This window comes from Oncorhynchus keta, chromosome 17 (genome assembly GCF_023373465.1).
Source record: "Oncorhynchus keta strain PuntledgeMale-10-30-2019 chromosome 17, Oket_V2, whole genome shotgun sequence".
NCBI lineage: Eukaryota > Metazoa > Chordata > Actinopteri > Salmoniformes > Salmonidae > Oncorhynchus > Oncorhynchus keta.
The window spans coordinates 41,528,983-41,544,789 of record NC_068437.1 but is presented as its reverse complement, the minus strand read 5'-3'; the positions used below and the strand labels follow the sequence as shown (position 1 = coordinate 41,544,789).

At 43.2% G+C, this 15,807-nt stretch overlaps 1 protein-coding gene across 5 annotated transcripts in view; it reads left to right on the top strand.

Annotated features, from left to right (window-relative positions):
- Positions 1-15,807, top strand: part of LOC118395861 (G1/S-specific cyclin-D2-like) — a 282,011-nt gene that overhangs the window by 253,600 nt on the left and 12,604 nt on the right. For 4 of the 5 annotated variants that reach the window (XM_035789843.2, XM_052466070.1, XM_035789844.2 and 1 more), the window contains 2 exons: positions 61-220; positions 13,666-13,814. In XM_035789843.2, the coding sequence (XP_035645736.1) occupies positions 61-220; positions 13,666-13,814 (309 nt within the window). Of the gene's footprint in view, positions 1-60; positions 221-1,052; positions 1,253-13,665; positions 13,815-15,807 lie in introns of those variants that run through there. The other variant, XM_035789842.2, reaches the window with a different exon arrangement.

Sequence of the window (15,807 nt, the reverse complement as noted above, 5' to 3'; positions counted from 1 at the left end):
TTGCCTTCTCTTTTGCTCTCTCGCTCTCTTTCTCTCTCTTTCTCTCGCTTTCTGTTTCAGGAGTGGGAGCTGGTGGTGTTGGGGAAGTTGAAGTGGAACCTGGCGGCTGTCACACCAAACGACTTCATCGAACACATTGTGAGGAAGCTGCCGTTGCCCGAGGACAAGCTGGCGCTCATACGTAAACATGTGCAGACCTTCATCGCCCTCTGTGCCACAGGTATGTTGCATCCTTTATTGATACTAAAGTCTCACTGGTGGATGTTTATGTCATCAGAAGATGAGCCAATGTGGGTTGCCATCTGATATCACTTTTGGCTCCCATGCCGGATTTTGTAAGTCAAAACGATAATGGATGTGCTGCCAAGTCAATTAGGTGCTGATGTCTTGCGTCAACATAGTTGCAAAATATCCTTGTCTCCCCTTCTTTCGACACAAAATCAAAATATCCTTGTCTCCCCTTCTTTCGACACAAAATCAAAATATCCTTTCTGAGCAACAATGACTGGCGGAGACCCCATTCAGGTAGCTTTGTGGGCCTCAATGTGAAAATATGTGGGGCTTAGAAAAGCATGTGTCATGGAAGGACGTCTCTCTGTGAGAGTCATGTCCACGTCCATCATGTTTCCCCCAGCTGTGGCGGCTGGTACGGTCATGTTCTGGAGGCATATCAGTGGCTATCTGGGAATAGAGTGACGCTTCAAAGGACAGAAGCCTGGTTTAAAGGACATTCCTGTGTTCCTGTGTGCTCTGGGACCAAGGGAGGACCTGATGGGGGTGGGACTGGGCATTGTCCCCTCCGCTCTCCAGGGTGGATTGTTTCTTCAAGATCAAACAAAAAAATCAAGTTGTGAGAGGAGATTCTCTAAATATGATCTGAAAATCTGGAAGAGGGTGAGAGCAAAGAAAGAAAGAAAGAAAGAAAGAGATGAGGAGGAGTATATTGTTCCTGCAGTCCCGCATAGTGAGGCCTGTCATGTTTTCATATCTGTCCGTTTCCCTCTCTTACGCCTCCCTACTGCTTGAGGGCATGATGACTTTCCCATGTTCAGGGTGTGTTTGTGGGGCAGGTTCTCCCAGCACACAGCCCAGCAGTATGGGGGGTAATGGGATCCAGAGCTGCAGCAAGGCCCCCCCTCCCTCCCTGGCTCCTCTGGACTCCACCCCAGGGTCCCACCTCTGGCCCCACAGGAATGCCCCCTACACTCCCTTATGGGTGAGATCCATGTGGTGGTAGAAGTGTGTGTGTGTGTGTATGGATGGATGGGAGTTACGGTGACAGGTCTCTAAACACTGCTACTTTTGATGTAGAATCCATTTTCTGATTGTGCAATTGATATTGTATGTTGTGAAAGACAGAGCACATTGATGGTCTCCATGGGAACTGGCCCCATTGTTCTCCATTTGTCTCTCTGTGCCTCTCTTTTTCTTTCTCCCTTTTTTGCTCTCTCTTCATGCTCTCCTTTATGTTCTGTGCCATTGGAGAGATGAATGTAAGGGAACGACTGTGTCAGTGATTAGACCTATTCCCAAAGCAACATTGCACAATGCTCCCAGTGCACTTGGTCCACAATTGCTTCAGTGAGGCAGTGGATATACATTTATGAGTCTTGTGGAGGGAGATGTCTTGTAGAAGGAAGCCTTGTTGCAGATAACTAGGATAAGCAGCAGGCTATTTTGTCTTCATACTCCTCAGATTTCAGATTCATATGTAGGCAAAGAGCATGTTGAACAATTTGGTGCATCTGAAGATCTCTGGGAATTCAAAACCCATTTTGTGCAATGTTCCCAGACATAAATCAACTCAACTATCTTGTGAGATTCCTCCCTGAGAATCTCCCTCCAGACATGCTTAGAAGGTGAAGCTGGAGGAGGAAGTTTCTAGGGCTTTGCTATTTGCAAGACAGTTGACAACAGATCTCCTGGGGTCTCAGTATTTCATGCATAGAAGTGATTCAACTCACCCCCACCTCCACAACCTCTTCTTGGAAAATGTGCATAAACCAACCCTTCTGTATTTGATTAAGTGAGAGAGAGGAGAGGTGGAGAGAAAAAAAGGCTCTAATTTTTAATGGTTCCTCTCTTTTGATGGAAAAGTTCTGTTTGAGGCACTTTGTGGGGATTTGGTCAGGTGGCTGTGGGCCTGGAGGCGCAGGCTGGTTTAGTATTAATTAATAATGAGGGAGGGTCCATTCAGCACTATGCAAATGGTCTAGGGCTCGGCTACAGGCTGGGAGAAAGGAGACAAAGAGCCTGCTCTACATTTCATATGCAGAGGCATGTAAGGGTCAGCACAGCGGGGGCACTCCATAGGAATCACCAACGTCTCCCCAGGGAAGCCTACAGGATAATGGTGGAGAAACAAGCCCATTAAGGGAGATTATGGCCTCCTTCTTCCACAGAGACATCAAGCACTTCTTGTCCACTTGTTTCCCCCTGGTCTCCTGTCCCGTTCTTTCAATAGAGGTAAAGGAGGGGTTGGGGATAGTGGTGCGCGGGTCAGCTGTTGGTTCACCCGCACCAGCCCGTAATTCCTAATAACCAATCCGCAACTGCCCGACTTGTGATAAAGTGAAAGGCCCACACCCGACCCAAACCTACAAAAATGAAAACATTTTTGGGCTACAGTCAAAGACGGTGGAACGATTTTTTGAGTGAGGGTGCAGGATTTTTTGTTCTCTTTTTTTAGATATGTTTCTGCTTATAATTTGCAACATTTTGGTAGACTATTTCTTAGTCCCCTTGTCTATAATTAGATATATGCAGCTTCTCTTCTGTCATTATACACCGAGTGTACAAAGATCAGGTGAAAGCTATGATCCCTTATTGATGTCACTTGTTAAATCCACATCAATCTGTGTAGATGAAGGGGAGGAGACAGGTTAAAAAATTATTTTTAAGTCTTGAGACAATTGAGACATGGATTGTGTATGTGTGCCATTCAGAGGGTGAATGGGCAAGACAAAATATTTAAGTAGCTTTGAACGTGGTATGGTAGTAGGTGCCAGGTGCACCGGTTTGTGTCAAGAACTGCAATGCTGCTGGGTTTTTCATGCTCAACAGTTTCTTGTGTGTATCAAGAATGGTCCACCACCCAAAGGACATCCAGCCAACTTGACACAACTGTGGGAAGCATTGGAGTCAATATGGGCCAGCACCCCTGTGGAACACATTCAAAATCTTGTGGAGTCCATATCCCAACGAATTAGGAAGGTGTTCCTAATGTTTGGTATACTCAGTGCATGTTACCCTAAGAAGACTAAATAAACCCTTGCTCACCAGAATGTCATACATCGATAGAATGAATGCTTCAATCTAGTTGACATCGGTAAACTTTTCTGTCATCTTCTTTCAGGGAGCAAAGATGTTTAGCGGCCAGGGAGAAAATGCAATTCGAAAACAAAACAAGACTGGAACGATCAATTTGACCGTTTAAAAAATATATATATTTCACCTTTATTTAACCAGGTAGGCAAGTTGAGAACAAGTTCTCATTTACAATTGCGACCTGGCCAAGACAAAGCAAAGCAGTTCGACACATACAACGACAGAGTTACACATGGAGTAAAAACGAACATACAGTCAATAATACAGTATAAACAAGTTTATATACGATGTGAGCAAATGAGGTGAGATAAAGGCAAAAAAAGGCCATGGTGGCAAAGTAAATACAATATAGCAAGTAAAACACTGGAATGGTAGATTTGCAGTGGAAGAATGTGCAAAGTAGAGATAAAAAATAATGGGGTGCAAAGGCGCAAAATAAATAAATAAAATAAATACAGTAGGGAAAGAGGTAGTTGTTTGGGCTATGTACAGGTGCAGTAATCTGTGAGCTGCTCTGACAGTTGGTGCTTAAAGCTAGTGAGGGAGATAAGTCTTTCCAGTTTCAGAGATTTTTGTAGTTCGTTCCAGTCATTGGCAGCAGAGAACTGGAAGGAGAGGCGGCCAAAGAAAGAATTGGTTTTGGGGGTGACCAGAGAGATATACCTGCTGGAGCGCGTGCTACAGGTGGGTGATGCTATGGTGACCAGCAAGCTGAGATAAGGGGGACTTTACCTAGCCTTTACCTTTAAGGAAATATAAAGCTGTGAAAACAACCCAACATGTTTCTGGTAAGTTTTCAGTTCGGCTTGGATGCATATTTTATGTGGTTGAAATACTATCAGTTTTATGATGCTGATAAAGATAGTACCTCTGTGGCATTCAAATTCTCAAGAGGCTGAAAGAAAAATCATATTTCTCCACACCAGTTCCCAGGTCAAAATCTTGCCCACATTTTGTGTATTTTGAAGTTAATATTAAGGCTATGTGAGAGGTTATAGACCTACAGTCAGTGTCCAGATTTCATTTGCCATTTAACCCATCTGAACAGTAGGTTACAGTTCCCTTGACATGTCCCGGTTTTGTGACTGTCAAATTTGCAAAGCTCCTCACAATCATCACACATAACATAGCCAAATGGGAAAGCCCAAACATTTATTTTCAACCCTCCTTTCACAGCTTTTCCGACATTGTTATTTTTGCCTCTGTGGATTGATGGGAACTTTATCTGCCCGTTCCCAAAACCTTTGGGCGATTGGCGTGCAGTCTTTTCGGCGCTAAATCTTAAGCTTATGCACTAATGCCAGACAGCCTAAAATAATTAAAGAAAACCTCAATGTAGCCTATAGATATAAATTGCACAAGAATGACATTTATGGCTTTTTTAAGGTATTGTTTTCTCTGTATTCAACCCGCCCTTCACCCACTTTCCCTTCATCCACATGGATATAACCGTGGGTACTGCGGGTTATGAGTCAACCCGCGCATCACTAGTTAGGGAACGAAGCAGATAGGCCTGAACCTGTCTAATAATCAGCTCCATCTGACTACTTTACTAGAGGTGGGAATCAGAATCCACTGGGACTGCATGGCGTAGGTCTTTAATTCTATACCCGTGTTTGTTGACAGAGAAAGCTTCTGATTTGATTAGTCAGAGCTTCCACAAATGATTCCTCCTCCTCTTCCAACTAATGAACCTCCTCTCTCCGTCCGCTCCAACTCCATTGATGTCTGATTAATCTGCAGCATCCATCCATGAGGCTAGAGGAAGCTTCCTCACAGTGTGCACACAGGAATGTGATACACGGTGTGTCATAGAATGGTATGTCCTGAACTAGCCTCACCTCACTGTGGTTATCAACACCACATCAGAACCTGGGGGCGGCCAGACTTCCACTGAAAAATACTCCAGGCTGATCCGGGAGGGCCATGTAGAACAGGGCACTAGCAGAGCGCTGTAGGCTTTGCCCTGAATGACGGGTGGCCACTGCATGTGGTAAACAACATAACGGGCTAGCATGACATGTCACAGTACTTACACTTAGATGCACGCACTAAACACAGGTCAAATACATATGCTTTTAAGAAACAGTTAATTCTCTTCTGACCACTGTCTGTCTCACTCTGACGGCAGAAGCGGGGTTTAGTGAGCTACACAGGGCTTCGGCAAACTGTGATTGGCTGATACAAGTGGGGGGGGCTTGTAGCTACCACTAATAAGAAAACAAGCGGTGTTGGGTAAGTACAACAAACTCCTTGTTCAGGGGTGCTGAAACTGCAGACGAAGGTAGGGTTTCCACCACTTCCCAATTCACCAGACGAAGTTCCACCCCATTCCTTTTCAATGGGAGCACGTGGAGCAATGCGCAGAGGATTGTGGGAAGGTGAGCGGAGCTATAGAAAAGGTTCAGCTCTGCTCTACTTTATGCAAATTGCATGCGGCCACCACTGCCGTTAACCAATCATGTGAGGAAAATCTTCCTTTCATGAAACACTGTTGCGTCTGTCATTAGTTCCGGGCAAGTACAACCAAAAAAAGGTGTAGGAAAGCCAATCATCGCTGTCTGTTTTTCCAATTCAATATGATTTTACTTTGCTCGAATACAGAGACAAAATAAGGTCAATGGCATGGAGGATTGTAGTGAATTGTTCGTGTTAATGGTAGGTGAAGAGAGATTTGCCCAACGATGTGTGCTTGTGCTGCTAGCTAAGCTAGCTATGAACATGAAGCAACCCAAACCTCAAAACTGTGATCAAAGCCACCATTTTGTAAATGTGTTGAGTAAATTGTATTGTGAAATGTGCCTACCAAAGGTTAGAACTCACCAGTAGCACACATTATAACATTGTAAATGATACACTAAGCATGAATGTCCCATGTAATATGCTACCAATTGGATTATGGTATCTTAACATTCTGATTCTCATATAGTATAGTTTATGGCTCTTTAATTATACTGGTGTCATGACAATTATGATTAGCTCACCTCCTGTAAAATACATAGGCCTAAATGCACATGAATGGGTACTTTGGGAAAAGGAAATTGTGGCGTTGACTTGCCAACATTGTCGTGCAAATCTCTCTTTTACCCACCATCAACACCAACATCTCTGCGATCCTCCTCCATCCCATTGACATTCTGATTTTGTCTCTGTATTTCAAAATCATTCTCAGCAAATACACAAGGTAGAATTACAACACTCCACATTAGTTAACTTTTTTAGTTTAAGTAGCCTACAAACTGTCAGCTCTGTATTTTCATTTACAGTACCTAAAATGGAAGGGTTGGATTTGCACTAAACAATTTCATGTCAGAATGTGGTAGAAAATCTGTCTTGTGGTTAGCCTCATATACATTATCTACTGGTACCATTTTAAATTAGAGGGCTCACAACTGGACAAGAATGTAATGTTCATTTGAGAAAGCAACATAGAAACACAAATTAGAGACAGATCCCCTTCATACCTTTTTATTGCAGAATTGTGATCTGTGATGAATGAACATTGACACTAGTTCATCTTGAATAATGTTTTAAACAAGTTTAAACACTTCACTTCCATGAATCAACATTGAGTGAATCAAAATATAATTTCAATGTACAAATAATCTAACTTTTGGAAATGTTAGATATCTTAGTAAGTAGGCTATTATGACACAAGCATAATTTCAGGTGAACCAAAATGTTTATACCAGAGTTGGCAACCTTGCTCTACTCCCTGATCAACTGGGTGAGCAGGCTTCTATTTCAGCCCATCAATAATACACATGATCAATTCATTAGGTTTGATTAGTTTAATCAGGTGTGTTAGTGTCGGGCTGTAACAGAAGTCTGCACACCCAGCATACAGTGTACCTGCAGAAGAAGGATTGGCCTGCTACAGTTGTAATATGTTTGTAGCCTATAATTTGTGTGTGACTTTTAACTGTATTGTTGTATACAACATTTGTTAACATAAGTACACATTCAGCCCCTGACATACAAGGATGTGCCAGCAGTCTCTTGGGACATTCACTGGGACCTCATCTGCAGACAGGCTTTCACAGCTCTCCTTATCTGAGGACAGACATCACAAAGAAAAAGGCATAATTGTATTACAATTAGATAGCCCTGACTATTATCTCTTTCTGTTTTCATAGTTTTCCTGTCTAGGGATTAAAACTAGAGATATTTGCATCAACTAGAGATATTTGCCGGGGCGGCAGGGTAGCCTAGTAGTTAGAGCGTTGGACTAGTAACCGTAAGGTTGCAAGTTCAAACCCCCGAGCTGACAAGGTACAAATCTGTCGTTCTGCCCCTGAACAGGCAGTTAACCCACTGTTCCTAGGCCGTCATAGAAAATAAGAATTTGTTCTTAACTGACTTGCCTGGTTAAATAAAGGTAAAATAAAAAATGATCTCATCGCACAACCTGCCCTATCTAACTAGTATACCTACTCCCTTTTCTGAAAGCTGGAGCAGAAAATCCTTTCACCCTCTTCCATTGCTGTTATCTACAAACACATTTGGAGCACAAGTTTTTAATTTACAATGATAAATAGGCTTACACCATGATAACAAGCTAATATGAAGTTAACTAGCTGTAGTATGTAAAGTTGGTTAGCTAGCTAACGATCAGTTCATTAGCCTACACACTGTGGTCTCATGTAGCTAGCTAATACATTTTTAATAATTATTTACTTGAATAGATTCACGCCTAGACCCACGCCCACGAAGCTGCCAATTTTTGGAGTTGTAGTGATGTCAAGCGGAGGCACCACTTCTGGTCGAAACATACCGTAAGGGCTGGCCTTTTTAACATCCACCATAAAGCCAAACAATGAATGTGTGGACGTTGCAGTTGTCTCAACAGGAAGTGATTTTCTAAGGGCACAGATTAACCACTGAAAATAACATCTGAGGTTTGGAAGTAAAGTAAATGTTAGTGGCTGGTGGGTTTTGAGTTTGACATGAATGATGTTCTCATAACACAAGAAGTCTCCCTGAGCACAGCTGGAGTTTCTAGGTAAAGATGCGTCGGTCGGCTATTCCTCAGCTGTTTATACAATTTTATCGGTCAAATACTGTCTGGAAACGAAACTCAACTACAGAAAGTCATGGATGAGGGATTCTAACTGGGCTCCAAACTAAAGCTGCCAATTCATGTTCTTCCAGTTCAGAGGGGTCTGCTTCCTCCCACGCCAGGCCTGAGTGCTGTTGCTCAAGTCTCTGGGTCTCGGTGGTGCAACACTGAAGCAAGTTGTTACAGGATCCAACCGTTAAGGAGGATTCCTGTTTTTGCTTCTGGCAAATCAATGTGCCTTTGAGGCTGTGCCGTGGTGACCCAAACCATTTCTTCTAAAAAATTGGAGTAGATGTGTTCTTATGGAATAAGCAAAGTTAAGAAACCTGCCAAGATAAGAATGTCAGATGATTCTTTCCTAGAAAATTAACTCTCACTTTCTATGCAACAGTAGTAAGACATACTGCAATAAAAGTCAGGAGGTTCACAGATGTTTGTAGTGCCTCTCCTCTCTGACCGAGAGCGGTTTAGCCAGACTGTAAGCTACGTCTGTAAATGTTGTTTTTTGACTACCTGGTCCACTCCATTAGTGGTGAGAAACAGCATAATGCCAGTCTCAAAATGATGTTTGTCTATGACCTTAATCAATCAACACGGCCCAGGTCCTCAAAATGGAACCCAGTGAAAAACACACAAACTTTGCATCTGTATAGAACAGTCTATTGATTTATTGCACAAGAAAAAAAACTCAAGTTTCCAGCTTTTATAAATTTACAAGTTAAATGTGTATACAGTGTATCTCACCCACCCAGGAGTTGGCCCTGGTGAGCATGGCAGGCAGGCAGGCTGGGTGAGCAGAGTGGAGTGGAGGCCTGGGGATGGATGTTCTGGAGGGGATGGGGGGGGGCATTGAAGGGGGTGAGAGACCTGCAGGCAGGGCCAGTCAGCCGCTACTCACAGTGAGCTTTCCATTGCAGGCGTCCCCACTCGGCTACATACACATTTTATCCTCAGCATGAATATCAATTAGGCTAGCCTGAAATACAGCCATTCTTCCCCCCCATACACAGCACTCACCACTGGCCCACCAGCCCCAGAGTGGCAGCCTCCGTCGATGACCCTTGTTCTGCAACAGACCTGTCTTGTCCTCCGGGGCCAAAATTCAGCTTACTGCTCAACTTAGGCTTAGTGTGTGTGTGTGTGTGTATACACATATATGTCTTTGTCCCTTTTTCACTATAAAAAGCTGTGCTGGTAAAGTGCTGATGTGGTGCTCAGGGCTCTGTGCCCTCTTTCCTGTTTTGTGGAGGTTGTCATTAATAAATCAGCCCGTGGCAGTCGACCAGCAGCTAACACAGGGGTGTATAATAAGTTCATTTATTTGTCAACACTGAGCCACAAGATGAGAACGCTTCTGGCTCTGCATGTTAAAAAGGCAGCGAGGGGCTGCTCCAGCAGCTCTCAAAGGACCTACCTCTTTGATTTGGAGAGAGAAAAAGAGAAACTCCCCTTCAGAGCCATTGCACACACAGTTTGCTTTTGCTATTGAATATGGCAATATGTTAATGCATCGGCTGTTTCTCTATGGCTCTGTCCACTCCTCAAGCCCAAAGGTGGCACAGCTACAGAGGAATAGCTGTGGATGGAGGTGTGAGGACGTGGGAGGGAGACCGACTCTTTTCTTCTTCCAAAAACTCAGAAGGGTCTGGACACAGACTAGAGAGCGATGTGCAGCAGAGCAATGCCCCCCACCCACAACTCTCCCCCTTGTCCCTTCTCGCCCCCTTGTCCCTACTCTCCCCAGAACCACAGTCCCCCCCTCTACTGCTCTTTGTACAGTTGTCGGATTGAATTGGTATCAGCGGAGAGGGTCTGTTGCCGGGTCTCTCAATTGGGTGAAATGAGGTGATGACTTCAGACAATGGAGCCACACTCTCCTGCTTATCCTCTCTCAGCTACTGGCTGCACCCAATTAATATGCACACAAAAAATTGTCGCAAATACAAATCACTGGCTGCAACAAAGAGCTGGGCATCTGTGCCATTCAGAGGAGCTTGTTTCTAAAAATATATATATATATATTAAAAAATATGGTAAAAGATTAGTGAGAGAGACAGAGAGAGACAGGGGGAGTGGAGCAATAGGGGGAAGGTATTGAAAATGTGGAAAGGGGGGGCAGAGAGCAGACAGACAAATTAAAGGAGTAGAACAGTTGTTTAAGCAATTCAGGGACTTCTGAGAAGTGTAACTTGGTAAAAGAAACAACGGTTGATTTCACCTCATTTTTACATTCTGCCATAAAGAGCACACATTCATCATAAAAAAAACTTGTTTTCCCATCTCAGAATATTACTATAGTAAGTGGCTGTTAAAGTAACAGGGTTGGCTGCAACAGGGTTGACGATTTAATCTTAAATCAGCCATTAATCCCCTTGTTACATGGGGAATGAAAGCTTCTTGTGCAACAGGGAGTGAAAATTGAACCCAAGCTTCACAGGAAAATGTTAATTGTTAAAACATTTCTAGTCTATATATGGGTAACAGTGTTATGGTCCTTCTGTAGCTCAGTTGGTAGAGCATGGCGCTTGTAACGCCAGGGTAGTGGGTTCGATCCCCGGGACCACCCATACGTAGAATGTATGCACACATGACTGTAAGTCGCTTTGGATAAAAGCGTCTGCTAAATGGCATATATTATTATTATTATTATTATTATGCTTTACCACAAAACGAGAATTCAGTTCACATAACTGGGTTGACCTTAAAATGAGGGACAGACGTATATTAATCACTAATCATATGAAATAATTAATCATCTTCAGAAATAACTTTGTCAAAGCAACAAAATAACTAGGGCTTTAAAATGATGGTGAAAACTTGGAGACATTCTGGGGTAAAGTGGGTTGAAATCTTCCTAGAAGGCACAGAGGGGTGCACAGAGGGGTGCACAGAGAGCCATGTCAAAATGCACAATTGTTGGACTTTAGAAAGTCTTTATTCATATAAAACATCTGATTTATTGAATTCTCCATGTGGTCTATATTAAAATTGAAATAGCATCTAACAACTTGGAAAAAGTCATTCATATCAGTCAAAAATATCAAACTCCCAGTTTATGCTACAAAACCAACTTTATAAGAGCTTTTAAAATCGGTTGACTCAACATTCCATGACGTTCATTAAGGCATTGTTGTCAGAATAGATAGATGCTGTTCAATGCATGATTCATATAATTCAACAATACATTTGTTTCAGTTTCAATTACACAATATTTTTTACAAAACCGGACGAATGTAACGAAGACTAGGAATGTCAATACATTCAAACTAGCAAGGTCAATGATCACAAGTCAGTCATAACGTTGCTAGTAGGCTAGCGTATTTATTTAGGGGGCAAGCTAAAAGTACAAAGCCTAATGTTATCATGTCATGATATCATGTCATTGGAAGAGTAGGTGAGTAACTTACTTTTTTTGGTGGCTACACAGCTAGAGACACAAGTGTCATTTGGTTAGCTAGCAACTGTTATCCAGTTAGCATATCTCTTGCATTTACAAATTCGCTCAGGCTATCTACTCTGATTTCAGAGCACTCTCGTCTGAGTGTGCCAGAGCACAAAATCACTTAATGAACATGCAACACCTGCTGAATAGGACCGGTCTCAGTAAACCAAGGCAAAAAAGTAATAGTTAGTCACGAACACTCTAGATAACATGCAAACTGCCTAACCAGCTCTGTAAGGGCAATGAAGTTACTATTCCCTATCATTTATCAGTGCAATTTTGATGGCCAACGAGCAGAAAAAGTTTGAGAGGGTTTATCTAATGTTCCATTAGATGTTAGATCATCTTGCTCTGGCGAGCATTAGTTGTTGATCTTGTTGTTGATGTGCATAACTGAGGGAGAGAGCGCTTACCTTTTCATGGTTGTTTGTACACTCTTGTAAAAAAAAAAAAAAAAAAAAGTGTTCTTTGGCTCTCCCCATTGGACACCCTTTTAAAGAACCCTTTTCCGTTCCATGTAAAAACCCTTTCCACAGAGTGTTCTACATGGAACCCAACAGGGTTCTACCTGGAACCAAAAAAGGTTCTCCTACGGGGACAGCCAAAGAACCCTTTTGGATCCCTTTTTTCTAAGAGTGTATTTTTGATTGGCTATAGCGCAGCGATCTGCGTAGACTCCGGTCCAGGACGAGACAGATGTTTTTATTAGGTTTTATTTACTGCAGTGTCTATTAATTGTCCAAACACATGGTTACTTTCCCACTCTATATTGCTATAGTATTTTCACAAATGCCTTAACTATACGTAATTGCAAAACATTCTAAGAATTGATGAAAATGGGAAAATGACCATATCTAAGTGGTCACATGTCAGAAAATATTTTCAAAAAGTGTTAGTCTTCCAGGGGGTGTATATGAACAGATTGTAATCATCTTTCATGTTGCTAAAATGCTGTCAGTTCCACTTTAAAGGAATCTTTGTTTAATATAACAGGCTTTTAAAATGAAATATTGGTGCACCATTTCTACTTAAAATATCAAAGGGATGCAAAAGGCACTCTTTTCGTGGAATGACCCTGAAGGAGTCTTAACCTAGGAGTTTTTAAAATCTTTTCCTCTCTGCCAGTGGCCTTCCTGGTGGCCAGTGGCCTGTTCACAAGCTATCTTATTTGCATTATGAATGACAGTGAGGGGAGCTAACAAGGTTATTGGTCTTTGAGACGCACGCCTGCGACCACACGTGGAAAAGGACCTACAGCAGTGAGCATTGGCAGAGGGACTGTGGCTCTTTATTCCACCCTTTCCAAGCGCTATGGGGCTTTTTTCAGACAGCACACGGTTTACTCAGGAGCTGGAAGAAAAGGGGCCGGACCGGGAGGTTGACTGGGACAGGGGGGTAGAGGGGCAGCGGGGTGGAAGGGTTTGCCTTTCAGCTCCTTTACAAGCCAAGTGAACCCTCATTACCCAGGGTCCTAGTCATTAGTGGGAGCCAGTGCTAAAGGCGATTATTTATGACCACCAGATTAGCCTATGAGATTGTCTCTAGGGGGAACGTGTCTGTCTGTACCCCTATTGTGTCAATTGTGAACATAAGAAAACTATTCACATCTCACTCACTCACTAAATGTAGAGGCCTTTGCTGTTGAGCATATATATATATATATATATATATATATATATATATATATGCTCATGAAAATTGACATGTTTTATAGCTTTATTGCTGGGTACCTTTTTAAAATCAGTTTGACTGATCAGACAGACAAGTGTGTCCTCCATTACAGCCATGTAGTCTTAGAAAGTCATATGACTTCAGCATGTTTTTTGTCCTCCCACAGACTTCAATTTCGCAATGTACCCCCCATCGATGATCGCCACGGGCAGTGTTGGAGCGGCTATCTGTGGGCTTCAGCTGGACTCGGGTGACCAGTCTCAGTGGGGGGACAGTCTTACAGACCTGCTGGCCAAAATCACAAACACAGAAGTGGTGAGTGACCTGTCTTTCTGGTCAATTCTGACTTGAGAGAGAACTCCTTCAAATGTTTTTTTTTCTGGTTATTTTCTCAGCCTAATCAGTATGAGTAAGAGCAGAGGTTGATGTCTACACAGAATCTTTCACAGAAGCATTATTAATTTAGGTATATCTGAGTACCTGCACTTGCAGTAAAGTTCATTTAAAATATTTGAGTCAAGGCCTGTATGTGAGTCAGTCAGCCTATCTGGAAAAACCAGCCCATACAAAAATACCTCAACCACTGATTATGATTGATAGACAGCATTTGACTGGGTCTGTCAATCTAAATGTAGCTCAATGTCTCTTTTCCAACCCTTCCATAGTTCCCTACTGCCCTGTGGCAGTATATTCCACCTAACATTTGCGTGGAGCTGCTATGCAAAGGTAGTGAAATATCATCCTGTGATTTCCCCCTTCAACCCAGGTTAGTTTCCCACAGCCCAGTCAGCATCCCAGGGCCTTGCAGGTCCCCGACATAAAATATCTGTTAATCCAGGCAGAATGTGGTGCTCAAATGCAAACTGAGGAAGCAGAGCCAGGCCAGGCGGCCCTTCTGTGTGGTTCTGGGGGGTAGAGCAGTGCAGTGGCGAGGTGGAGGGGTGCTCAGCTCAGTCCAAACACAGGCAGGCAGGCTGGGCCACAGCTGGTTCCCACACCTGGCTTTCATCAGGAGGGGAGCAGGGGTGGGGTAGGTGAAGGAGCGCGGGTGTACAGGGGTGTGGTAATAGTGCTGTCATTTAAAATTCCCTGGTGGCAGGCGCTAACCTCCATTCTGTTGGTAGATTCCTAATATTCCTTGGTCATGTGCATTCCTCCTCATTTGAGGCAGGACTGTGTGACCTGAGGGCTTCCTGGCCTGACCAGAGTCCTTTGACCTGTAAGGCCAGTCGACCCTGCTGTGGCTGGCGGGGAGAGGAGACCTGGGGGCATGAGGGTGGGGGGCTGAGGCTGCCTGAGCTACATTGGCCTCTGTTCTGGCTCTCTCCTGCTAAACTTACTGCCAGACAGAGCAAGAGACAGACTCCGAGCTTCACAAAGCCTGTCCCGCTGTGGGTGAGGATAGGAGAGGTGGGAGAAAGCTGTTGAAGTGTGAAAAGGGACACCAGGGGAGCATAGCCAGTATCCCGCCTCACTTTTGTGATGGTTACCCCCTCTCGCTCTCATGCCCCATAATGCATCTCTGCTGGAGAGGCTCCCTCCTCTGTGTGTGGTGTGTGACGTTGTGCTCCATAGCCGATAAACAACAAATGGCTGGCCTGAGCAGCACAGGCCCTCTGCTACAGTAAACTTGCCTGCCAGAGCAGAATTTTTGTGAAGAGGATGCTTGATGATTACTTCCCACCGGGCGAAAACTGGTTGAATCGGTGTTGTTTCCATGTCATTTCAACAACAGAAAAATCTGTGTTGACATTGAATCAACATGGAAAACTGATTGGATTTGCTAAAAGTCGTCAACAACAAGGGAATTTTGTCATTTTTTCCCACAAAACTTTTAATCTAAATCCAAATAAATGTTTTGTTGATTTCACATTGTATTCACGTTAGTTGATAACTCAACCAAATGTAAATCAAAACTAGATGTTGAAATGACGTCTGTGCCCAGTGGGTTAGCACTGCTCTGTCTATTTTCTCGCTATAAAAGCAAAAGAGGAATTGGTGTGTCATTTCACACTTACCCTTCCTGGAAAAGGAAGGGTAAGTGTGAAAGGCTGTCATTGTAAATAAGAATTTGTTCTTAACTGACTTGTCTAGTTAAATATAGGTTTAATGAAATTGTAATAATGAATTACAAAAATTCAAAGCTCAGCCACTTAATGTCAATCCCACACCTAATGGCTACAACCACCTCAATTATATCAGTTTGAACGCAGTCGTCAATTTGGTATGAAACAGAGTGAGAGTATACACACATTTGGTTTGTTGCTCCGGCTGGGGAGTTGACACGGAGCTGGGATGGAGATGGCCA